The 26264-nt window shown below is 39.2% G+C and overlaps 1 protein-coding gene across 1 annotated transcript; it reads left to right on the top strand.

Moving 5' to 3' along the window:
* The first annotated feature begins 11158 nt into the window (after positions 1-11158).
* On the top strand, positions 11159-26016 carry LOC114295616 (putative disease resistance RPP13-like protein 1). The gene is made up of 3 exons (XM_028239890.2): positions 11159-15914; positions 16923-17021; positions 25651-26016. Exon 1 carries the CDS (start codon positions 11244-11246, stop codon positions 15858-15860), a length of 4617 nt encoding a protein of 1538 aa, XP_028095691.1. The 5' UTR covers positions 11159-11243; the 3' UTR covers positions 15861-15914; positions 16923-17021; positions 25651-26016.
* Positions 26017-26264: the final 248 nt, after the last annotated feature.

Here is a 26264-nt window from a genome sequence, read left to right as displayed (position 1 = left end):
AAGATTGTTTGAAAGGCTTTAAAAAGGAGCACAAAGCAAAGCAAAGCAAAATAAGCCACAAAAGGGGACAGACAACCCCTAACTCAAACAAGGCCTCAAACAACCATTTTAAGCACTTAAAAACAAAGGTTTTTGTAGTTGAAAGCTAGGCCTAAAATAGCATGCAAAGGTGGCTAAGTAAGCAACTAAAACAAAGCTTCAAAGAGAAGATGGCTTACCCTTGAAGCACAACAACCACAGCAGCACTTCTAAGCCAAAACCATCTTTAAAAAGCTCCAAACAAACCTCAAGAAACCTCAGCTCTAAGGTAGCAGTGTTTGATCAAGAGTCCCTTTGCAAATGCACCAAGAATTCCCACTTTCAAGCCCTTTTAAGCACAAAAACATATATATGTGTATATATATATACACAGAGAGAGAGAGAGAGAGAGAGAGAGAGAGAGAATTCTAGAGAGAGAGTATATTTTTTGCTCTAAAAAATCTGAACCCCTAAGAAGGGGGAGGCACCTCCCCTTTTATAAAAATGCAAGCAAGAGCTTGCTTGAATCCCTCCTTACACATGTAGGGAGGATGCATTCTATGCCCAACAGCTAGCACAGCTGGCACCAAAAATATCTGCAAAAATAGAAAAATGGCCGCCGATCACTTAAAGTGGTCGACTGACTACCTCCCCTAGTCGACCGACCACCTCAAGTGGTCGACAAGGGAGAAAACTGGTCGACAGGGGAGAAAAGGGGTCTATCAAGAGAGGAGAAGGTGGTGGCAAGTTGCCGACCACTTAAGGTGGTCGACCGACCACCCACCCTAGCTGAACGACCACCACAAGTGGCTGGCAAGGAGAGAAAGTGGTCGACAAGGAAAAAAAGTGGTCTACACCTCTGCTTCTCCCTCCAGGAAAAGGGGGCACCAATGTTTGGTTTAAAACAAGTACAAAACCAAGAGAGTTCAGAGACTCAAGAGGCAAGGTGCGCAGCCGAAAACTCCAGGGACTCCAAACGAGCGCGAACATAGGCAATCACCGAACGCTCAAACGATGACGTCCAAGTCTTTAGGACGGTCAAAAATGGGGTGTCTACACCAAGGTAGCGTTTCGTTTAGTTTTAGAATCATGATTTGAGAATGAAATTGTATTTTGAGTTTGTGAGTTGTTGAATCATAATTTGAAAAGAGAAAATTTGTTTGGTTATGAGTTTTGAAAAGAATTTTGAATTTTGAAATGAGTTTTGAAATAAGAAAATTTGTTTGGTTATGAGTTTTAAAAAAGTTTTCAAAACTAAATTCAAAAACTTATAACTCATAATCAAACACACAACTCAAAACTCTATTGAAAATTTTATTTAAAGCTCATAATCAATTTTTTTTCATAATTAAATTAAAAAAAATAAGTTTTTTATTTAAAAAATTTGTAAAAAAAAATCAATTTTTTTTAAAATATGTAAAAATATATATTATTTTTTGTTAAAAAAAAAATTCAACTAGTGCTTTAAAATTACTTTTGATTGTATATTTAATTGGAATTTTTTTTAATTTTTTTGTTTTAAATTTTTTATTTATGTTTTAAAAGTTATTGTGGCAAATTAATTTTTTTTTAAATTTTTTTTGGTTAATTTTAAATAAATGGCCAAATAATTTGTCATTTTGGTATAAATTTTTTTTTCTATATTTAGAAAATATCAAAAAGAAATATAATTTTTTTTTTTCAAATAATAGGTTGTAATTGCAAAAAATAAAATAAAGCACTGTTCTGGTCAACCGGGCAAACGATTGGCCGGACATCCAAGAGTCGGATGTTCGGGCAGACGATCGGGTAGACCCAAAAATTTAAAAACTCTCTGGTTACCAAACATATTTTTAAATGTGATTTGGAATAATATTTTGAAAATTATAATCAAATAGAGAGTTAGAATATGAGGATGAAATCATGATTCTAGAATGGAACCAAACAAAGCCCAAAGTGAGACTAAACTTAAAGTGTATAAATCAAATTATTCAAATTAAAAGAATAAAAATAAAAATAAAATTTGAGTCGACGTAGATGAATAATTAACCTTTATTATTATTATTATTATTATTATTATTATTATTTGTTTGAATCACATAGTCATTGGCAACTACTCATTCGTTTGCTTATGTTCACTTCCCCAGTAAACACGGATTCTCAGATTTCTTTTTTCTTAAATGAAAACGACCTTATTTTCCTTTGCATTAAAATTATCAAACCCACTTGTCTCTTTTCATTTTCTTAAGATCGAAGAAAGCCACTTGAAATATAAAAACTGCATTACGTCATTTTATAAAATCACTGATGCAAGTATATAAAATGACGTGTTTGACAATTATCATAGCTTGAAAACGGAGCATTTATAAAAATTTCTAACAGTTTAGGATAGGGGAACATTTATAAAAATTTGTAGCATGCAACTACTCACCCGAAAACGGAATAATGTAATCTTTGAATAGAGTATAAAAGTCCAACTAGTTTCCTAAACCAAGTATGAAAACTACACGTCACTACTAATTTAAAAATATTAAAGAATAAGAAACTAAGTAATCCCGAACTAAAGCGCACTAACACGGCTCAACCCAACTCACCGTACACTTAAATATTACGTAAGCTTATGTTCTTCAATGTCTAAAATCACTCAAGACATGGGTTCAAATCGAAACTTAATTGAAAGTAACTTTAAGATAAAACAGAATTTTAAACAAGTTTTACCAATCTAGTTGCTAACTTTGAAAATTAAAAAACCCACTCCACGTTGTTCGAAAAATTCCAAAACCCTCTAGATATCAAATAATATATCATAGGCTTCAAATCCAATTGGTTTTACTCGATCTGCTTATCAAAATAATTATTTACAATCAATTATATCCAAACAGACCGTTTTCTGCAGCATTTTAAAGAAATCAATTGTTCTCTTTGTATAAATGAGCAATCAATGCAAGGCCAAAAATGTAAGAAACTAGACTCGTAACCGGTTATAATGATGCTGATTTTGATAATTTTCTGATTTATACCCAAAGAGAACGACACTTCCAAAGTTACTATTTTACACCAGTTTTCTGGACAGATTTGAACACACCAGCTAATATGGATTTTGACTCCCAAAAATTATAAGAAAATTCTGATATGCAATTCAATATGTAATTAATCTACTGTAAAAATTTCAGTTCAAAATTCATCTGTTTGATATGGTTTCTTGATTTTTAAAGTTTGTGTTTGTATGTAGAATTTTTAGACTAAGAATTACACCCATTATTTCTCATCACCAATGACTGACTTGGCACCCAAACAACACACCCGTTTCTCCTACTCCTTTCCAGTAGCAAGCAGATTACACACATGAACCATCACAATATATAAATATAATTGTACGGGGAGCAAATATTCCGGCAAGCCCGTACTCCTTTCTTCCAAGCTCCGTTTCTGTCTGATCACCTGCGAGCAAATAACGATGAGCTGCCCGGCGGTGTGTGGCCGGAAAAACCCTCCGACGATCAAGTTAGCACACACCTTAGGATAGAGAAAGAGAGAGAGGAGTGTTTGAGTGCAAGAATTTCCTTACAGAATGTTCGTCTGTCCGTATGGGGGGCGCTGATATGCTTATATACCTTCTGCACCCCATATCCACTCCCAGTCATCTCCTGACACGTGGCTCCGCTATCCCATCTGTCAGCATAAACCTTGCTGAACATCACCTAATCTCAATTACCTGCCTTCTCAGCTGGAGCTCGGCAGCCGAGCTTCTCTATCCTCGGCCATGCTGCGCTTCATGCCCAAGTACTCCAACAGCTAAGCTCAGATGAGGACCGAACTCGGCGGCATCTCGGCAAAGCCGAGCTCGGGACTACTCTCATTTGTCTGCGGTCGACCTACCTGCCGAGCAAACAGGTACCTCGGTCCAACCATGCCTTTCCTGGCGACAGACTTTTCACCTGACCGGCTTCGCAACCACGGATCCTTGCAGCTCGGTCAATCAACATGCTGCCTTAACCGAGCAGCTTCCATCAAGGCCGGGCCACAAAACTTGGCCCAACACCTGTTCAGCCCAAATCTGTCTGGCACAACACTGTCAGGCCCAAATCTGTCCGGCACAAATTCCGTATCATTAATCTCCCTCTCAATTGCCCCTTAATTCCGTCCGCTGAAGCGTGACTGGGATTACTTATCCTGACCGGGGTAATGCTTCCTCGGTTCTTAGTCTGCAAGACGGTGACCGCACCAAGAAGGCGAGCAAGGTCCGCTTCACGACTTCCTTCTTGGCGAGCAAGATCAGCTCGGCCAAAGAACTCCAAAGAAGGTGAGCAAGGTCCGCTCCGCGACTTCCTTCTTGGCGAGCAACATCAACTCGGCAAGGAACTCCAAGGAAGGCGAGCAAGGTCTGCTCCGCGACTTCCTTCTTGGCGAGCGACATCAGCTTGGCGAGGAACTCCAAGGAAGGCGAGCAAGGTCCGCTCCACGACTTCCTTCTTGGCGAGCAAGATCAGCTCGGCCAAAGAACTCCAAAGAAGGCGAGCATGCGACTTCCTTCTTGGCGAGCAACATCAGCTCAGTCAAGGAACTTCAAGGAAGGGGAACAAGATCCGCTCCGCGACTTCCATCTTGGCGAGCAACATCAGCTCGGTCAAGGAACTTCAAGGAAGGCGAGCAAGGTCCGCTCCGCGACTTCCTTCTTGGCGAGCAACATCAGCTCGGCAAGGAACTCCAAGGAAGGCGAGCAAGGTCCGCTCTGCGACTTCCTTCTTGGCGAGCAACATCAGCTCAGTCAAGGAACTTCCAAGGTCGGCGAGCACGGTCCACTCCGCGACTTGCTTCTTGGCGAGCAACATCAGCTCGGCAAGGACCTTCCAAGGTCGGCGAGCAAGGTCCGCTCCGCGACTTGCTTCTTGGCGAGCAACATCAGCTCGGTCAAGGAACTTCCAAGGTCGGCGAGCAAGGTCCACTCCGCCACTTCCTTCTTGGCGAGCAACATCAGCTCGGTCAAGGAACTTCAAGGAAGGCAAGCAAGGTCCGCTCCGCGACTTCCTTCTTGGCGAGCAACATCATCTCGGCAAGGAACTCCAAGGAAGGCGAGCAAGGTCCACTCCGCGACTTCCTTCTTGGCGAGCAACATCAGCTCGGTCAAGGAATTTCCAAGGAAGGCGAGCAAGGTCCGCTCTGTGACTTCCATCTTGGCGAGCAACATCAGCTCGGTAAGGAACTCCAAGGAAGCAAGCAAGGTCTGCTCCGCCACTTCCTTCTTGGCGAGCAACATCAGCTCAGTCAAGGAACTTCCAAGGTCGGCGAGCAAGGTCCACTCCGCGACTTGCTTCTTGGCGAGCAAGGTTCGCTCCGCGACTTGCTTCTTGGCGAGCAACATCAGCTCGGTCAAGGAACTTCCAAGGTCGGCGAGCAAGGTCCGCTCCGCCACTTCCTTCTTGGCGAGCAACATCAGCTCGGTCAAGGAACTTCAAGGAAGGCAAGCAAGGTTCGCTCCGCGACTTCCTTCTTGGCGAGCAACATCAGCTCGGCAAGGAACTCCAAGGAAGGCGAGCAAGGTCCGCTCCGCGACTTCCTTCTTGGCGAGCAACATCAGCTCAGTCAAGGAATTTCCAAGGTCGGCGAGCAAGGTCCGCTCCGTGACTTGCTTCTTGGCGAGCAACATCATCTCGGCAAGGAACTTCAAGGAAGGCGAGTAAGGTCCGCTCTGCGACTTCCATCTTGGCGAGCAACATCAGCTCGGCAAGGAACTCCAAGGAAGCAAGCAAGGTCTGCTCCGCCACTTCCTTCTTGGCGAGCAACATCAGCTCGGCAAGGAACTCCGGTCTTTCCACCAAAATGATTGTCAATTGCCCCTTTTCCTCGGCCTTCTGACTAACGACTTCCAAAACCAAACTCCCTAGATCTCTTCCACGGTTGTTCGCACCGCCATCCTCTGAGCTTTCCACCGGGATAGAGCATCTCGGCTAGAGCCTTGAGTTGAGCAAATCATCAACTCGTTTGGTCGGAGTAAATCCTCTCGGCTGAATCTTCTGAGTTGAGAAAATCATCAACTCATTTGGCCGGAGTACATCATCTCGGCTGAATCTTCAGAGTTGAGCAAATCATCAACTCATTTTTCCGGAGTAAATCATCTCGGCTGAAACTTCAGAGTTGAGCAAATCATCAACTCATTTGGCCGGAGTACATCATCTCGGCTGAATCTTCAGAGTTGAGAAAATCATCAACTCATTTTTCCGGAGTAAATCATCTCGGCTGAAACTTCAGAGTTGAGCAAATCATCAACTCATTTGGCCGGAGTACATCATCTCGGCTGAATCTTCAGAGTTGAGCAAATCATCAACTTATTTGGCCGTAGTAAATCATCTCGGCTGAAACTTTGGAGTTGAGCAAATCATCAACTCATTTGGCCGGAGTACATCATCTCGGCTGAATCTTCCGAGTTGAGCAAATCATCAACTCATTTGGCCGGAGTAAATCATCTCGGCTAAAACTTCATAGTTGAGCAAATCATCAACTCATTTGGCCAGAGTACATCATCTCGGCTAAAACTTCAGAGTTGAGCAAATCATCAACTCATTTGGCTAGAGTACATCATCTCGGCTAAAACTTCAGAGTTGAGCAAATCATCAACTCATTTGGCCGGAGTAAATCATCTCGGCTGAAACTTCAGAGTTGAGCAAATCATCAACTCATTTGGCTGGAGTACATCATCTCGGTTGAATCTTCAGAGTTGAGCAAATCATCAACTCATTTGGCTGGAGTAAATCATCTCAGCTGAATCTTCGGAATTGAGCAAATAATCAACTTATTTGGCCGGAGTACATCATCTCGGCTGAATCTTCAGAGTTGAGCAAATCATCAACTCATTTGGCCGGAGTAAATCATCTCGTCCTAAATAGAAAAGTTCTTCAGCAAAAGTAATTCACTTCATGGCCGGGGTGTTTCTCTTCCCTCAAAGTCCTCCAAGTGGTATGTTCCTTCGCTCGCCAAACCGATTATATTGTAGGGTCCTTCCCAGTTTGCCCCTAGCTTGCCTTCCCCCGGCACCAGTGTGTTGCCCATGACCTTCCTTAAAACCCCATAAGATAGCCGTTGGAGCGCCGGCACCCTTTTAGTCTCCCGTCGGCGAGCTCGATCCCTCAAGACAACCCGTAAGTCACCTGAACGAACGGAGTAGGAATATCTCGACGTCGTCGCTGGACGCAAAGGATGGTAGGTATTATCTTGCACGCTAGACTTCTTTACAAGCGCGTCTGAACCTCCCACCCTGTAACTTCTGGCGATAGAAAGGGAGGGAGTATGCCACTGGCTCTGACTGCCTGAACGGCGTGGTTGGGTGAGCTTACTGTGGTCTCCCACTCCAGTACACCCTTCCCATTGACATGTCGTTTCAGAGCTTCCATCTTCGTCGCCATTCTTTGGATGACGGCGTCTTGGTCCCTTAGCTTGTGTTCCAGTCGCCTAGCGTGCGATTCTCTCCGCCGCCAGTGACCGTTTGGACTCCGAGAATGACCAAAGCTTCTTCCGCGCTTATCTCGAGCGTCTCTTGAATGTCGTCCTGGAGAAGTCTCCAGGTCCGCCATAGGAGGAATGGCTGGATGTCCTTCTCTCCGTCTGCCTGACTCTGGGGTAACTCTGTCGATGGCAGACAACGGAATCTCGTCGTTGTTCGCCATGGACGGCGATCAGATGAGCCTGGAAGATAAGGTTTTGTCTGTCAAGCTTCCCACAGACGGCGCCAATTGTACGGGGAGCAAATACTTCGGCAAGCCCGTACTCTTTTCTTCCAAGCTCCGTTTCTGTCTGATCACCTGCGAGCAAATAACGATGAGCTGCCCGGCGGTGTGTGGCCGGAAAAACCCTCCGACGATCAAGTTAGCACACACCTTAGGATAGAGAAAGAGAGAGAGGAGTGTTTGAGTACAAGAATTTCCTTACAGAATGTTCGTCTGTCCGTATGGGGGGCGCAGACATGCTTATATACCTTCTGCGCCCCATATCCACTCCCAGTCATCTCCTGACACGTGGCTCCGCTATCCCATCTGTCAGCATAAACCTTGCTGAACATCACCTAATCTCAATTACCTGCCTTCTCAGCTGGAGCTCGGCAGCCGAGCTTCTCTATTCTCGGCCATACTGCGCTTCATGCCCAAGTACTCCAACAGCTAAGCTCAGATGAGGACCGAACTCGGCGGCATCTCGGCAAAGCCGAGCTCGGGACTACTCTCACTTGTCTGCGGTCGACCTACCTGCCGAGCAAACAGGTACCTCGGTCCAACCATGCCTTTCCTGGCGACAGACTTTTCACCTGACCGGCTTCGCAACCACGGATCCTTGCAGCTCGGTCAATCAACATGCTGCCTTAACCGAGCAGCTTCCATCAAGGCCGGGCCACAAAACTTGGCCCAACACCTGTTCAGCCCAAATCTGTCTGGCACAACACTGTCAGGCCCAAATCTGTCCGGCACAAATTCCATATCATTAATCTCCCTCTCAATAATAAAATAAGACAATACCTTAGAGTTGTTGAGCCACAAAGGTGCTGAAAGTTCTTTTCTCTCCCTCTCTCTTTTCTATCTCTTGCTCTCTCTTTCTCCCTCACTCTCACGTTGTTGCTTGGCGACTGCTATATATTGTATTAGGCAACCTAGGGTTACTTTATGTATCTAAACAAAAATGCTCTAAATTATTATCTTTTGTTTTATTTTATTTTCTCTATCCATTAATTCAAATAAAATACAAATATTATTAGATTAAAATATGCTTACTAATTTGTCACTTATTTTTTTTAATAATAAATCTGGCTTCTAAATTAAAGACTTTCATCATAAATTTACTTTAGTCTAAAAATTAACTAAAAAACCCTCCAATAATATTTAATTTACACTTAAAGATTCAAAAGCAAAATATTTGAGATTGTAAAATAATTATTACTTAATTATTTATTTAATTTGTATATTCGAGTTCTCACAACAACTTCTTAGTACTTTTGCAGACCTGCAAACTACTGAAAGTTCACAAAGACCGTTTGAGTGCAAAAAGTGACACTCGAGCGTAGGAGCAAAATTCTGGCAACAAAAGTTTGAAAAATAAGGTACCAACCTGTTCCAAACGCAACTAATACAACCTAATACCCCATCTCAGGGAGAAATAGTGGTAAACAAGGCAAGAACAACTATATAAAGAAAAGAAATCCGAATCCAAAAGTCTAACGGGTAGGGTTTAAACCAGAAACGCTATATAAATTTTTTAACAGAGTATGTATTTTTTTCTTACTTATTTGTATTTTAGATACAGATTAATTTACCCATACAAGTCTTCATACTTTGTATACATATCACGTACCAATTTAAGAGACACACATAATTATAGTATTAATAGTTAATTAAAAATCACGTACCACGTGCAACACACATGCCCAACTACTAGTTTTATAAAAAAAGTGCGAGTCTCCTGAAGTGTCTACCTAGAAATAATTGACAATAGTTTGAATGGAAAGACCAAGGTAGCATTTGGTTTAGTTTTATAATCATGATTTGATAATGAAATTGTATTTTAAGTTTGTGAGTTGTTGAATCATAATTTGAAAAAAGAAAATTTGTTTGGTTATGAGTATTGAAAAGAATTTTGAATTTTTGAAATGAGTTTTGAAATATGAAAAATTGTTTAGTTATGAGTTTTGAAAAAAGTTTTCAAAACTAAATTCAAAAACTTATAACTCATAACCAAACATATAACTCAAAACTCTATTGAAAATTCTATTTAAAGCTCATAATCAATTTTTTTTTTCATAATTCAATTCAAAAAAATAATTATTGAAAAAAATAATTTTTTATTTAAAAAATTAAAAAAAATCCATTTTTTTTAAATATGTAAAAATATATATTATTTTTTGTTAAAAAAATATTCAACTAGTGCTTTAAAATTACTTTTGATGGTATATTTAATTGGAATTTTTTTAATTGTTTTGTTTTAAATTTTTTTTTTATTTTTTAAAAGTTATTGTGGCAAATTAATTTTTATTTAAATTTTTTTTTGGTTAATTTTAAATAAATGGCCAAATAATTTGTCATTTTGGTCTAAAAAACCATTTCTATATTTAAAAAATATCAAAAAGAAATATAACTTTTTTTTTCAAATAACAGGTGACAATTGCAAAAATAAAATAAAGCACTGTTCTGGTCAACCGGGCAGACGATCAGGTAAATCCAAAAATTTAAAAACTCTCTAGTTAGCAAACATGTTTTTAAATGTGATTTGGAATAATATTTTGAAAACTATAATCAAATAAAGAGTTAGAATATGAGGATGGAATCATGATTCTACAATGGAACCAAACAAAGCCCAAAGTGAGACTAAACTTATAGTGTATAAATCAAAATATTCAAATTAAAACAATAAAAATAAAAATAAAATTTGAGTCGACGTAGATGAATAATTAACCTTTATTATTAACCTTTATTATTATTATTATTATTATTATTATTATTATCATTTGTTTGAATCACATAGTTATTGGCAGCTAGTCATTCGTTTGCTTATGTTCACTTCCCCAGTAAACGCTGATTCTCAGATTTCTTTTTTCTTAAATGAAAACGATCTTGTTTTCCTTTGCAATAAAATTATCAAGCCCACTTGTCTCTTTTCATTTTCTTAAGATCGAAGAAAGCCACTTGAAATATAAAAACTGCATTAGGTCATTTTATAAAATTAATTTAGTGTAAAAGGGGGTGAGCTTGCAGCACCGATGCAAGTATATAAAATGATGTGTTTGACAATTATCATAGCTCGATCAGGTGATCTATGCCGTCCAAGACGAATACCTTCAATTTCAATCTTGTATCGTAGGAATTTTTTCATATCAAATATGACTGTTGGGCCGCCGCCCAACAACACTCGAATGGAAATGCATGGACGATACATAAAATGTATTAGAATTCTTCAATTCAGGATACAGGGCACAAAAAAATTTAGTCAAAGATGGGGTTGCAACTCCTTAGAAGGTGTGGTACAAATCAAAAGTTGTGAGGGTGCAATTCTATATTTGTGTAATTTTTTTATCTGTTCTACTAAAGAGCAAGTTCCCTTTTTTTTTTTCTTTCACTTTTCCAACTATTTAGTCGAGTAAAACTTAAAATTTTAAAATTAAAAAAAAAATCACTGAAGAGGAAAAAAATTACCAAAAGAAAAAATGCCAGTACAAACCTACCCAACTTTGACATTTTCAAATATTATTAAATAATCTCATATATTCTTGACAAATGAAAAATCGCAACTCAATGCCAATCATTGAAATCCAACTGTACACAGCAAATATTTTCACATTGTTCAAGGTTTTTCATGGAACAGAAAACCAATCAGTGGTGCTTAATTTCAGTGCTTGCTTTGTTTTGGCATCACCACTTCTTGCTGTTTGCTTTTGCATAAGGTATTTTCTCTCCAGAAAGGGAACGATGCCTGTGGCTCAGATCTTTCTCTCTGCGTTCATTTCGACGCTGTTCAACAAGTTAGCCTCTGGTGAGTTGTTGAACTTTGTACGCCGAGAGGGGATTCATTCTCAGATTAACAACTGGACTGGAATGCTGTTGAAAATTCAAGCTGTGCTCAGTGACGCAGAGGAGAAGCAACTGAAGGATAAAGCTGTGAAATTGTGGCTGGACGATCTCCAGGATCTGGCTTATGATTTGGATGACATACTGGATGAGTTTGAAACCGAAGCTCTACGACACAAGTTGACCACGGACACACAGACTCAAGCCAGCACCAGCAAGGTAAGAGCTTTGCTTCCCAGTTGCTGTACTGGTTTTAGTCCTCGTGCTGTTATGGTTAATTCTCAGATGAGGTCCAAGATAAACGAGATAAGCTCCAGATTCCAATATATTACTAAACAAAAAGGCGAACTTGATTTAGAAAAGGTTAGCAGAGAGAACTCTGTGAAAACTTGGCAAAGGCCGGACACTACATCCTTAATACATGAACTTTGCTTTTATGGTAGGGATGAGGATAAAGAAAAGATAATTGAGTTTCTCCTACGAGATGAATCCGGTGATGATAACAAAATTGGCGTCATTCCTATTGTGGGCATGGGTGGTGTTGGGAAGACCACCCTTGCTCGGATGGTATACAATGATGTGAAAGTGAAGAGCAATTTTGTTCTGAAAGCATGGGTCTATGTCTCTGACAAGTTTGATGTTATGAGAATGACAAAAACAATTCTCGAGGCTGTCACCTCTGAGACTTGTGGTTTTAACGACTTGGATCAAGTCCAAGTTCAACTAAAGCAGGCTTTGACTGGAAAGAAGTTTTTAATTGTTTTAGATGATGTCTGGAGTAGGAAACCCAGTGATTGGCATCGTTTAAAGAGCCCTTTCAATGACGGAGCCCAAGGAAGTAAACTCATGGTAACAACGCGTAACAGATATGTTGCATCAACGATGGGAACTGTCAACTATCATCTCCTAAAGGAGCTGTCAGATGATGATTGTTGGTCAGTGTTTGCGCAGTATGCATTCAAGAATAGAAGTATTAATGGGAACCCAAATTTGGTGTCAATTCGTAGGGCAATTGTGGAGAAATGTAGAGGCTCGCCTTTGGCCGCCACTGCTCTAGGTTGCCTTTTACAATGCAAAAGAGATGATGAATGGGATGATGTATTGAATAGTAAAATATGTGATTTATCAGATGAGGAAAGTGAAATCCTCCCAGCTTTGAGGTTAAGCTACCATTGTCTCCCTTCGCATTTGAAGCGATGCTTTGCATATTGCTCAATACTGCCCAAAGGCTATGAGTTTGAAGAGGAAGAGCTAGTCTTGTTGTGGATGGCGGAAGGCTTCATTGAGCAACCAGAACGAAAGAAGCAAATGGAAGTTGTGGGAAGTAACTACTTTCATGAATTGTTGGCGAGGTCTTTTTTCCAACCGTCAAGTAGTGGTAACAACTCGCGGTTTGTGATGCATGACCTCACCAATGATTTGGCTCAATTTGTTGCAAGAGAAATTTGTTGTAGATTGGAGGATAAATTGAAAGATCATGAGCAGTACAAAAATCTCAAGAAGGCACGCCATTCATCTTTCGTACGTGGTCCTCATGACGGCATCAAAAAATTTGGGACCTTCTGTGAAGCTAAGCAATTACGCACCTTCCTACCATTTAACTTATCGCACTATATTACTGGTTCCAACTTGACAGATAGTGCTCTTCGTGATTTGTTGGCAAAGTTAAGACGCTTACGGGTGCTTAGTTTGAGTGGATACAAGATAGAAGAACTACCAAGTTTGATTCGAGATTTGAAACACCTGAGGTATCTTAACCTTTCCTACACCGAAATTAGAACTTTGCCTGAATCACTGGGGATTCTTTACAATTTACAAACGTTGATCCTAAGAGAATGTCGATATTTGAAGAAGTTGCCTAAAGACATGGGAAACCTGATTAACCTACATCATCTTGATATTACTGGTACAGAGTCCTTGGAAGAAATGCCATTGGGAATATGCAAGTTGGCAAGTCTCCAAACATTATCAAAATTTATTGTTAGCAAAGACAACGGGTGTAGGATAAAAGAGTTGGGGAACTTGATTCATCTTCGAGGGAAGCTTCAGATATCAGGGTTAGAGAATGTGGTGGATCCTCTGGATGCAAGGGGGGCCAACTTAAATGAAAAGTGTGAGTTACATGTATTATCAATGAAATGGAGTGATAGCTTGGATGATTCACTGAATGAAACAGCTAAAAAAGTTCTTGACATGCTACAACCTCACAAGAACTTGAAACAGCTCCAGCTCATAAGCTATCTTGGTTTGACATTCCCCCCTTGGATAAGAGATCCCCAGTTCTCCAACATGGAGCACATAACGTTAGAAAATTGTAAAAATTGCACATCCTTACCAAGTCTTGGACAACTACCGGCCCTGAAATACCTTTGTATTAACAGAATGAGTGCAATAAAACATGTTGGTAGTGAGTTCTATGGACAGGGATGCTCAAAGCCTTTTCCATTGCTGGAGACTCTAATTTTTTGGGGCATGCCAGAATGGGAGCATTGGTTCCCCTTGGGAGATGGTGCAGAATTTGAAGAACTCACTAACCTCCGTCAGCTTGAAATAAAAAGTTGTCCTAAACTCTTGGGGAGGTTGCCCAACCATCTTCATTGTTTAAAAAAACTTGAGATTAAGAGATGCCCGCAGTTCATTCTTGAACTACCAAGCCTTCCAATGCTCTGCGAATTATGTATTGAATGTGCAAAGGTAGAGATGAGCAGCACGCTAGTACTCCAGTCACTCACCTCCTTGTCCATTTGGGGTGTTCAGCTTCCAAGTCTTCCAGCCCTCCTTGAGAAAAGAAACATGCTTGAACTCAGCTCACTCACCCACTTGCAAATTGGTTATGTTTCAATTCCTGAATCCATTTGGGATCCAAATACAACTGATGAAGTCGTTCTGGCAAATATAATATCTAAGCATCTGAGTTCTATAACTTCATTGCAATTTAGACAGATTCGAAATATGATGTTCCTGCCCAAATGGTTTACCCAAGGGTTGACGGGACTCGAAAGATTGGAGATTGATGAATGTGGAGAACTCGTGACTTTGTGGCAGAATGAGGGGAGACTACAGAACTGTCTCCCTGCCCTCCGACGTCTTGTGATTTGGAATTGCCCTCAACTTGTTTCCTTTTTTGAAGAAGAAGAAGAAGAAGAAGAAGAAGAGGGGCAAGAACAGGTGCACCAGGGGCTGCCTTGCATAATGGGGCTTGAGTATCTGGAAATATATAAGTGTGAAACACTGGAGAAGCTACCACAGGGGCTGTACACTCTCACATCTCTTGGAGAGCTGAAAATCCAAAATTGCACAGGTCTCATCTCTTTTCTGGAGACGGGTTTGCCGCCCATGTTGAGAATACTCGAGGTTAGGAATTGTGATGCTTTACAGTCCTTATTTGGGAGGATGCACAATAATAATAATAGCAGCCTGGAAGTATTGCGGGTTTTCGATTGTAAAACACTCACATGCTTATCGTTCAAAGGTGGACTACCTTCCACACTCAAAACACTTGTTATTTATAATTGCGGAAAGCTGGAGTCAATACTAGCAGAGGGAATGAAAATTAATTGTCCATCTCTTGAATCTATAGAATTGTGTAATTGTTGGAACCTCAAAGCCTTACCGGATGCCTTGCATGATAATAATCTCAAGAATCTACGTGAATTGGAGCTAACAAGGTGTTCTATTCTAGAGTGCATCCCTGAAGTATGGTTTGCCACAACCAATCTGAGAGCATTGAGAATCAGTCAATGTGAAAAACTAGAGGCCCTGCCACACCGTTTGTACAACAACTACAGTTCTCTTGAACGGCTGTACCTAGGAGATACCCCTGCAGCCGGAGAAATCTTCTCCAGCATTGTCAACGAAGAGAGTTCTCTTACCAACCTTACTTCACTTACCATTACCAGTATCAAGATCAGTAAGCCCCCATCAGAGTGGGGTTTGCACAGATTCTCCTCTCTCAAAGGACTCCACATTGGAGGCCCAATTGGAGACAAAGATATGGTGTCCTTTCCAGAAGATGGAATGTTGCTGCCCACCTCTCTGGTCCAGCTGATCATCTCAAATTTCCCAAATCTGGAAAAACTATCTTCCAAGGAGTTTCAAAGCCTCGCCTCTCTGGAAATCCTTTCTGTCCAGAATTGCTGTAAGCTCGCATCCCTTCCAGAGGAAGGGCTACCTCCCTCACTTATGAAACTGCAGATCAATGGATGTCCGATACTCCAACAGCAGTGTAAAAAGGGTGAAGGCCAATATTGGCCCCTCATTGCTCACATTCCCACAGTCAGTGTCATGTATCGCAGAAGCCGTTTTGACTTGGAGGATATATATTGAAATTGAATAAACTGTGATGAAATTCCCATGGCAATTGAAGTCAGCAACTTTCAGGTATGTCATATCACAAAACATGTCAAATTATATATATCTTTTATTTATTTAATCAATACCACCACCAGTCTCACATCCTTGTAAAGCAGAGGTTCCCCCACACTTTCTTGTAAACATGGAAAATTACAAAAAGAAAATTCCATTTGCAACCTATCAATGTTAAAACATCATCACAAAGATTATCTTAAAATTATGATGTTGTTTCCAATGAACCCTGCAGAATCTTTCTTTCAAATTTTTGTCTTTTCTTTTCTTTTTTCTTATTTCATTAGCCCTCTGTTATGTATATGGAAATATATTTCCCCTACATGGGTGAAACTCCATTCTCATTGTCCTTATTTTTTATTTATTTATTTATTTTTCTTAAGGAAAGAAGATACATGATAAGCTCACGTTCTTTAGCACCATCAGCAGTGATGTTGTATACTTTAATCCAAGTATAAAACCATTCGTCTATTTTTATTAAGTAAAACCAACAGAAAAAGAGTATTTTAATTATTAAACTCAATGCAAGAATATATAAAATGTCTAAAATACTTATTTTTATTGAGCTCAATAACTAAAATACCATTTTCCCCCCTCGATTTTACTTAATGGAATTAGGCTAATAGTTTAGATTGAAAACAAATCAAAAGTTTAAAGTTTACTTGACAAAATTGAAAACTCAAGGTTTAGTTTGTTATAAAGGTCAAACCTTGTTTTTCTTTTTTCTTCTTCTTTTTCTTTTCTTTTTTTTTTTCTTTTTTTTTTTTTTTTTGTAATTTCCCCAAGATATATATATATATATATATATTTCATTGCAAACAAGCTGCTTAATTTTCAATTTTATATGTTTGAGAGAGAGAGAGAGAGAGAGAGAGAGAGAGAGAGAGAACCAATCAAACATGTAATAACGACAGGTTATTAGTTTTTGTTAAGTTTTAAAGTCTTGTCTATTTTGTTGCTACGGACTGCATACTCTCCGTTTCATGGTTATCACTAACTCATTTATTTTTTTTATGTTCTCAGCATTATTTATTCTGCTCAAAGGGCATACATTAATGGCAGTCCAGTTTCAAGGTTCTTTATGAAGTTCGTTCTCTTGTTTCCGCTCTTCTGTAGCTTAATGTAAGCATCATTAACTCCAACTGCGTTCTAAATTCATATTTTATTTTGTTTTATTTTGTTGTTTATCATTATTCACAAATTGCTACTCTAGAAACTGTAAGTAAATTTGCATACATATCCTTGCTCCCATTTTAATCCATCGATCATTAAATGTTTTAGATATGGGACTTCTTTGGTCTTTGTTCTACAACTATAATTCTTGAGTGAACTAAAAATTATTTAGGCATATGCTTTGCTTCACTTGTATATAAATGGTGTAGCATCAAAACCATCTTTGACCAAATCCTTTAAACTTTGGCTATTTTCTACACATTCACACAATCATTATTGTGTAAGTGATTTTCTGACCACACTGCTCGCTTAGTAACCAGCTGGAGAGCACCGGCAGAATAGATGGCACCTGGCTGACCTGCAACAGAAAGAGAAGATTCCGGCGGTGGTTCGTCCACCCGGGGGCACTCCGACGATCAAGTCAGTATATCTCTCAAAGATAAATCAAGTGCTAAACTCACAAGCTTGAGTATCAAAAGCATACCTTAGACCCATGGGGGTGCCTCTCTTTTATAGCCAACATAAACCTAGTCCCAATAGAAGCCTAACTTCTATGGACTCAGGATTACTGCTAATCTTGGACTCCTAGTAAGATTAGGATAAACTCTCTAACAGTCTTATCTTAATACAAACTGAAGTATTCTCTCATTCTAGGACTCTTGCCCCTCATCCGCTTATCTCGGATTCTGATATCTTCGGAGGTAACCTCAGCCTATCCGAGATGACCTCGGCATAACAACCAGGACACGTGGCACCTCGGCTGACACGTCGGCGTCGCCTTGGCCACGTGTTGGTACTCAGAAAATATATCCCCACAACTGCCCCCTAGGTTCTATTACCTCGGCATTCTGAGGTGATGGAACTTACACTGTTCGTTCATCTGTGCCCCTCTGTCCAAGATCAAACTCGCCAACCTCAAAGTTTCCTGGACTTTACTATCCACTTCTGTCAAGTATCAAGCTTCATGCTTTCCAAGCTGCTCGAGATCACTCCTCCTAGCCGAGGTTCTTGTTCATTAATTCGTAAACTCCAAGAGCTTTGCAACTGCTCCACTCACATTCTTCGGTGGGTTCCTGACTTCCAGTCATCTATTTGACTCCAACGATCTTCATATCGGCGTTCATTTCTCTTGGTAGGTTCATAAACTCTTTTATTTAAGCTCAATCTTTCGTAACTCTTCTGAATCTGTTTACTTGCCCTCTGTTGTCTACTATTTTTGTGTATTTTCAAGTTTTGAATTGTTTGAACTCCTGGCATTGTTCTTGCCATATCCGCTTTCTGTTGCTAGCATTGTGTCTGGGCCATTACTTTTTTGTTCTTCACATACTTACTTAGTGCCTGTGCACTTGACTTTATTCTTGAACTTTGTCGTCTTCTTGACTCTGATTTTTCTCTTTTTCATTCAATCCTCTGGCTTTTTCTCTTTCTAGCTCTTTTGCTTAAATTCGTCATTGTTTCAAGCTTTCAAGCTCTGCAACTGTTTTCGTTCCTCTCCTCCGGTAAAGCTTACGTCATTCTGTCATTTTCGCATCCGTCGTCAGACTTCGGCAATTCTCATTCCGACTTCCCTCTTTCTGGTAAGCCACTGTTCCTCCTGCTTTTATTTCTTGTTGCTTTCCAAGAAGCTCTGCTTCATTGTTAATCACCATTGCTATTTTACCCGTTGTTTCCAAATCATCTTCTTGAATACACACTGTTCACATATCTGTTGATTTCTGCCATTGTTCTTGGCTTGACACACCTGTGTAATCTTTTTGTCTTGATTTCCTGATAGTTTCATCACCATTCTTGATTACGAATTACATTCTTGTTTCTGTTTTCTGTGTCTTTTTCCAGATTCTTGCTTTCAATCCTAGCCTTCAAACTCCGAGGTGCCAATCGCCGATAAGAGCTTTGATCAAACTCTTCGGGAGATCGATGCTGAACTCGAGGCCGAGAAGGCTGCTAAAAAGTCTTTCCAACTGTCTTCTATATCCTGCCATTGATGCCGAGTAGTTTTGTTTCCTTTTTTTACTCCTTGTACCTTGTACTTTGTCCTTCTTTGTATGCTTTTAATCCGGCCGACGTGCCATTTTTATAGTCTGAATGATTTATTTTTCAATATTCAGGCCGAAGTGCCTTCTTTCTTCTTTAAATGCATTTCTTTAATTTCTTCTTTGAATGAATGTCTTCTTTTTTCTGCTTCTTGTATGATTCTACACTTAGAATAATTTGCATGTCTTCAAAAGTACACCTTGACTGTGCAATCTCGTCGGGTAAAATACCTTTGTCACAGCTTCTAATCTTGCTCATCTCGGCCTTGTCCTAACACTTGAAAATATTGTAACAAATATTTTCACAAGTGTTGCTTAGGACTTGTCACTTTCTCAATGTCTTCTATCAAGACTTCAGTTTTCCTTATTTCAAGTTTTGACAACCTGGTAGTCTCGGCAAGTACGCAGATATTGCTTGAGCTTGACTTTAACTTGTAAATTTTTCTCAAAAATTTCAACAAGTGTTTTAACCATCATCCTTTATCAAAACCTTGGCTTAACTTCAGCTTGTAAATTTTTCTCAAAATTTCAACAAGTGTTAAACCATCTTCCTTTCGATACGACCTCGGTTTAACTATAACTTGTAAATTCACACAGAATTTCAACAAGTGTTAAATATCACATCGGTTTAACTTCAACTTGTAAATTCACACAGAATTTCAACAAGTGTTAAATATGACCTCGGTTTAACTTCAACTTGTAAATTCACACAGAATTTCAACAAGTGTTAAACATCATCTCGGTTTAACTTCAACTTGTAAATTCACACAGAATTTCAACAAGTGTTAAATATGACCTCGGTTTAACTTTAACTTGTAAATTCACACAGAATTTCAACAAGTGTTAAACAATGGTTTCGGTTTAACTTCAACTTGTAAATTGTCCACAAATTTCAACAAGTGTTAAACAATGCTCTCGATTTAACTTCAACTTGTAAATTGTCCACAAATTTCAACAAGTGTTAAACAATGATTTCGGTTTAACTTCAACTTGTAAATTGTCCACAAATTTCAACAAGTGTTAAACAATGATTTCGGTTCAACTTTAACTTGTAAACTTTTCTCAAGTTTCAACAAGTGTTAAACATCATCTCGGTAAACTCTTCTCTTCTCGGACTTAATCATCTTAGGCCGAGATCTTGTCTTCTGGGATCTGGGATCGGCTTACTTAGGCTGAGCTCTTATCTTCTCATATCCAGTGTTATCTCGGCTTGACAGGTGAGGTCACTTTGGCATTTTGTCGCTTTCTCTGGAGGTAATCCCTCAAATCCTCCTTGGTTCATCCAGGAGCTCGGCTATCTCCGGATTTCAGCCTCTTTGGTACACTACTTCCTGTGTCATTGCGAGTCCTTTTGGACCTCCCTCCATTGGTCGCGTCGAAACAGAGGTCCTTCCCCTGAACATGCCGATGTTCTTTGGAGTCAACTTCCTTGGTGCGATGTGTCCTCTGTGAATCTCCCCTTCTTGATTCTCCTTGTCCGACCTCCCTTGAAGGCCGGTGAGAATGTTCCTTGGTCCTATCGTGCTGAGGAGTCGTAGGAGTTGTCTTCTGCCCCCCTGCCTGGGCATCTTTCTTGGCTGCTGGAATGGGCGTATCTTGTGACGGGAACGGTGGCTGGAGGTCGTCCTTGTTATAATACTTGCTTCGGTCTGATTTCTTTGGCACGTCGCCCTTCTGGCAGACGTCCTCTTCTCCGTGATTCTTATCACGAGTTTCTTCGTTGTAGTTGTCTTCTTTGACGCCAAGGTCAATATGTTTCCCACTCTCAGTAGGGGTGTCGTCCCCAACCCTCTCTTTTGGTCTGTCGTTGGCCATCTATTCTTCTTTCGTTCCCACAGACGGCGCCAAATTGTGTGAGTGATTTTCTGACCACACTGCCCGCTTAGTAACCAGTTGGAGAGCACCGACAGAATAAATGGCACCTGGCTGACTTGCAACAGAAAGAGAAGATTCCGGCGGTGGTTCGTCTACCCGGGGGCACTCTGACGATCAAGTCAGTATATCTCTCAAAGATAAATCAAGTGCTAAACTCACAAGCTTGAGTATTAAAAGCATACCTTAGACCCATGGGGGTGCCTCTCTTTTATAGCCAACATAAACCTAGTCCCAATAGAAGCCTAACTTCTATGGACTCAGGATTACTGCTAATCTTGGACTCCCAGTAAGAGTAGGATAAACTCTCTAAGAGTCTTATCTTAATACAAACTGAAGTCTTCTCTCATTCTAGGACTCTTGCCCCTCATCCGCTTATCTCGGATTCCGATATCTTCGGAGGTAACCTCGGCCTATCCGAGATGACCTCGGCATAACAACCAGGACACGTGGCACCTCGGCTGACACATCGACGTCGCCTTGGCCACGTGTTGGTACTCAGAAAATATATCCCCACAATTATTTTATGAGTATAACTGCAATTTCTTAAATTATTGAGAGCACGTTCATGGTCACAGCTTCAGTAAAAATTTTGAACTAGTCATATTTCAATTTTTATTCACTTCGAAAATCACCATGAAGATATTCAATGTGAATTTTGAGATTAAAGAAAAAAGGGGCATGCTCAGATTAAAATTACCAGTAGACAGTAATGCTTCTCTGTCGAACCGTTTCAGAATTAATCTTTAAAAGTCAGAAAACATGAGTTGTGATTCTTGGATATAGCCTAAAGGTTTTGATTAGCTTGTGAGTCTTGACCAGAAAACATTCATGATTTGCCAGCAAAAGTGTTTGTCAAGTTACTTGAAAATTTTCAAGTAGTGAAAGGGTGAACTATCTTGCAAGACAATGAATGCATGGCAGGAAAAACTGTGAGTACCCATCCATAAACTGATAACTACACTCTTGTACTTTATCACCTTCAAATTGAGATGCAGAATATTTTAATTATTAGCCAAACAGTCTACAATTTTTCTTTTTCCTCCTTTGCATGAGAGTGGTAACCTTCCTCATTTAGATCTCTATCAAAGCTTGGACACTATCTAGCTTAAATTTCTTTGCAGGTTCAGTTAGTCACTTATGTAGCCCTTGTGTGGGAAACATGAGCAACCCCTCTAAATTGTCACTCACCAACTCTACAAGCTATGCTCGATTTGGAGGACTGGATTTGTAATGAAGGAATTTGAGGTTAAATTTTACAAAATTGTAGGAATATACACTACTAGAGGTCGAGCGATAATTCTACGGTGGAGAATTGAATAGAGCAACGAAAGATGTATTTTTCTAACATTGTTGTATCAGTAGAATTTTTCAGTTTCAGGAAGGGATTTCAAATAATTATTTTCACAATTTTATTTCAAATCCATCAATATATAGCTTTAAATCCATTCCCGTAATCTAGATCTGAAATATTAAATCAATATGAAAGCTATACCCCATGAATGAGTGATGATAAACCCATTAATTTCAATTTATAAATTCAAATACAATCTTAAATTTCTTGCATGCCTTTCATTCACAACCTGAGCTAGAAGAGGCCTTTGACTGCATTTATGGTGTGGTGTTTTCTATTTATCTTTTCTTCATCTTGTGCTACTTCCCCTCAACTCCATGTAAATTGGAAGACAACAAACTGCATTTTGTACTCTGTAGCAAAATATGGTTCTTCTCCTGCTCTGAATCTCTAGTTCTTGAAATGTGCAATTGATGGAGACCTAGGTATGTTATCACATTTTCACAGTATCATGGCTTGTAATGTTGTGGCATTGGCAAATTTGTTTAGTTTCCTATTTTTTTCATCTTGGTTTTTCATATATGCACACAACCAACACCTAAATGCTTATGTCATATTGGTAAGAGGTTGCAGGGATGGAAAAGAGCCTTGTTATCTAGGGGGGTAGGGGGCAGGCTCGGGAGGGGGGAGATACACTTTGGTGCAGTCCATGATAAGTTGCATTCCTTTGTACTTTTTGTCTTTGTTCAAAATTACGGTTTAGGATTGCTAAACAAATTGAAAAGCTAATAAGGGGTTTTCCTTGGGAAGGATATGATGAGGGGAAGAGGGATCACGTAGTTAAGTGGGAGGTTGTTTCGCTTCCTAGAAATAAAGTGGGCCCTGCTATTGGGAACATCGTGGCAAGGAACATTGCTCTCTTGAGTAAATGGTTATGGAGATTTCCCATCCAAAGTGAGTCATTATGGCATTCCATCATTAAGTAAGTATGGTGTTCATGCCAATGGTAGAGATTCTATTGTGGTTAGTAGAGTCAATTGTCGCTCATCTTGGAAATCCATCTCTCGCATGTTTACGCTTATGTCTAGATTTCTTTCTTTGAAAGTGGGAACAGGGAAAGTGTTCGTTTTTGGGAGGATGTTTGGGTGGGGAATTCTTCTTTTGATAGAGTTTTTCCACTTCTTTATAGAGTGGTCCAATCTCGGAAGGTTTCAATTGCGTTGGTGGCATGCTCTAATTTGGCACCAATCTTATGGAACTTCAACTTTTTTAGAAATCTAAGTGATAGGGAATCTCTTGAGTTGGTATCTTTGTTGTTATTGCATGAGGGGGTTTCTTTGTCCCCTTCCACTTGTGATAAGAGGGTTTGGAATATCAATTCTTCTGGGGTCTTCTCATGCAATTTTTTTTTTTTTGTTGTTGATAAAATCATTGACGTGCCCTTCGTTCCTTTGTTTCCATTTCTTAAGAAAATTTGGAAGGCTGTTGTACCTCATAAAGTGAAGTTTTTCATGTAGTTCTTGGCCTAGGGAAGCATTATGATCAATGATCTCTTCCAAAGGAGAAAACCTAATCGCTCCATTTTTCACAATGGTGCATAATGTGTAAGAGGAATGCGGAATTGGCAAACCACTTATTTTTTCACTGTCCATTGGCTATTTCTTTATGGCAGCGCCTTTTTGGGCTTTGTGATTTACAATTGATAGCTCCGAGGGTCTACACCTACATGCTTTTAATTAATTTTGGCAGTTTTGGTGGCAATAGGAAAGCCAAATCATTGTGGTCTTGCAGTGTATTTGCCATTTTTCGGACCATAATGCACGAATTTTCAACGACAAGGGTGCAGATGAGGATTCATTGTGGGAGGAGGCGTGTCACTTGGCCTCGTTTTGGGCTTATGTGTCTCCCCCATTTAAAAGGATCCCCCAATTTTTGCTATCCAAAGACTAGGGAGCCATTTGTCAGTTCTAGTCTTAGGAATGTCTGCTAATGTCTGCTTACTCACTTTATTAGTAAGTATTTTTTTTTTTTTTGTATGAGGACATTTGTTATCGCTTTTTTATTCAATAAAGTGTCTTTTTGTTGCTGCTAAAAAATAAATAAATAAATAAAAATAAAGAGTCGCATTCTTTATGCAAAATCACTTTTTATTGTTGTTCTGGAAATTGCACTTCAAGGTTTTAATGGCTTTGTTTTAATTGTGAATGCGATATACGGATTAAAAATATAGACAATTGTGAATGCGATATATGGATTAAAATATCATTCATTATATTTTGAAATTTGGAAAGAGCATTCTTAAGGCCGAAGGGCATAACATTCCACTCAAAGTGTCCAAAGGGCACTGTGAAGGCAGTTTTGTAGCGATCTTTTTCAGTGATTTGGACTTGCTAGAATCCAGATTTCATGTCAAATTTTGAAAAGATTTTGGCTTTGTAGAGGTGATTTAAAAAGTCTTTTTTGTTGGGGATAGGGTACATGATCCATTGTAAAACCTTATTGAGTGGTTTGTAATTGATAACAAGGCAAGATGTGCCACATTCTAGTTCTACATTTTTGTTGACATAAAAGGCAGGACACGACCATGGAGATTTGATGGGGCGGATCAATTTTTTGTTTAAAAGGTCATTGATCTTTTTACAATGTTCCATAAGTTGTTTATCCATTTGGATAGGTCAAGCTTTGGTGGGAATATGTCTTTCATTAAATTTTCTTTCATATGGTAAATCAACTATATGTTGCTTGCAATGCCAAAAGGCATAGGGTAATTTAGAACATAAATCCTTGTTGAATAAAGTTTGGATTTTATGAATAATAGATTTAACACGAGGTTGTTGTAATTCTTGATCGACAACTTTGTAAGAAATTTCTTTTTGGAGTAAAAAAATTTGTTTTTATTTATAAATAAGATTTGTTTTTAAAGTATTGATTTCATGTTCTTTTTGAGGAAATAAGAATTTGAAAACTATATCTTGATTTATAAGAATAGTAGAAATACCTTCATTAGTAATAGTAAAAGGAGCGATCATGGTGAGGAAAGGGGTTCCTAGAATGATTAATTGAGACACATTTTTGACTAATAGAAATTCAGTGTTTAGACAAATATCTTGATTGCAAATTTGGGCATGAGATATTTTATAATTTATTTCCATAGATCCACCATTAGCGGTACTCAAAGTTTGATAAGTTTTTTCAAAATATTTAAAAGGTAAGAGGCCTTCTATAATGCAATTGAGATCAGCACCAGAATTAACAAGTGTCATTGTTGTTAAAATGAAATCATGGATTACTACTTTAATTTCAATACACCATTTTTGAAATGTTATATTATTAAGGAGTAAATTGACAGAGTCATTGATGACAAGTGGTTGTTTTTCAGGATTTTTGTTAAATGATTCCTGGAGATGTGGTTCATATGGAAAGGATGTATCTGTAAGGAAATCATCAACATCAGCTGAATTTTCTTCAGGAGCAAGGACTCTGGATTGTAAATTTTGAACATCAGTTTTGAGGTTACGGATTTCATTTTGGAGATCTTGGATTGTTGACACGATCAAGGACATCTTTAAAATCGTAGGTGTCATATTTTAATTCTTGAGTAGTATTTGTAGTGGGAGCATTTCTTTGTTTAGAATTTGAATATTTGAAATAATTTTGAGTATATGGAGTTTGGAATATTGGAGGAGAGTTTTATCATCTCTAAAGAAAACGTGGTCAATTGAAATGGAATGGGTTTCTTCAAGAATTTTTTCATAACATAGTGGAGAATGTTGTCCAGAATGTGGAGGATAACGCCAATTGGGTGGAAAATAGGCAGAAATAAGAGTTTCTGGTTTAGTAGAGGGTTTTTATTGCAATTGTTCAATATGGCTAATAATCAATGGAATGATTGGATATGATGTGTCATGAGTATAGTAGCCATGATTGGCAGTAGCAGTAGTGACAGATGTTGTATAGAGGCCATTAGCAGTAATATTAGCAGATGAGATCTTA

Source organism: Camellia sinensis, chromosome 2 (assembly GCF_055761805.1).
Source record: "Camellia sinensis isolate YWXY chromosome 2, ASM5576180v1, whole genome shotgun sequence".
Lineage (NCBI taxonomy): Eukaryota > Viridiplantae > Streptophyta > Magnoliopsida > Ericales > Theaceae > Camellia > Camellia sinensis.
This window is presented reverse-complemented; position numbering and strand designations above follow the sequence as displayed.

Excerpts from the sequence above, each read along its gene's own strand:
- LOC114295616 (XM_028239890.2), top strand. The coding sequence starts at position 11,244 with ATGAAAAATCGCAACTCAATGCCAATCATTGAAATCCAACTGTACACA.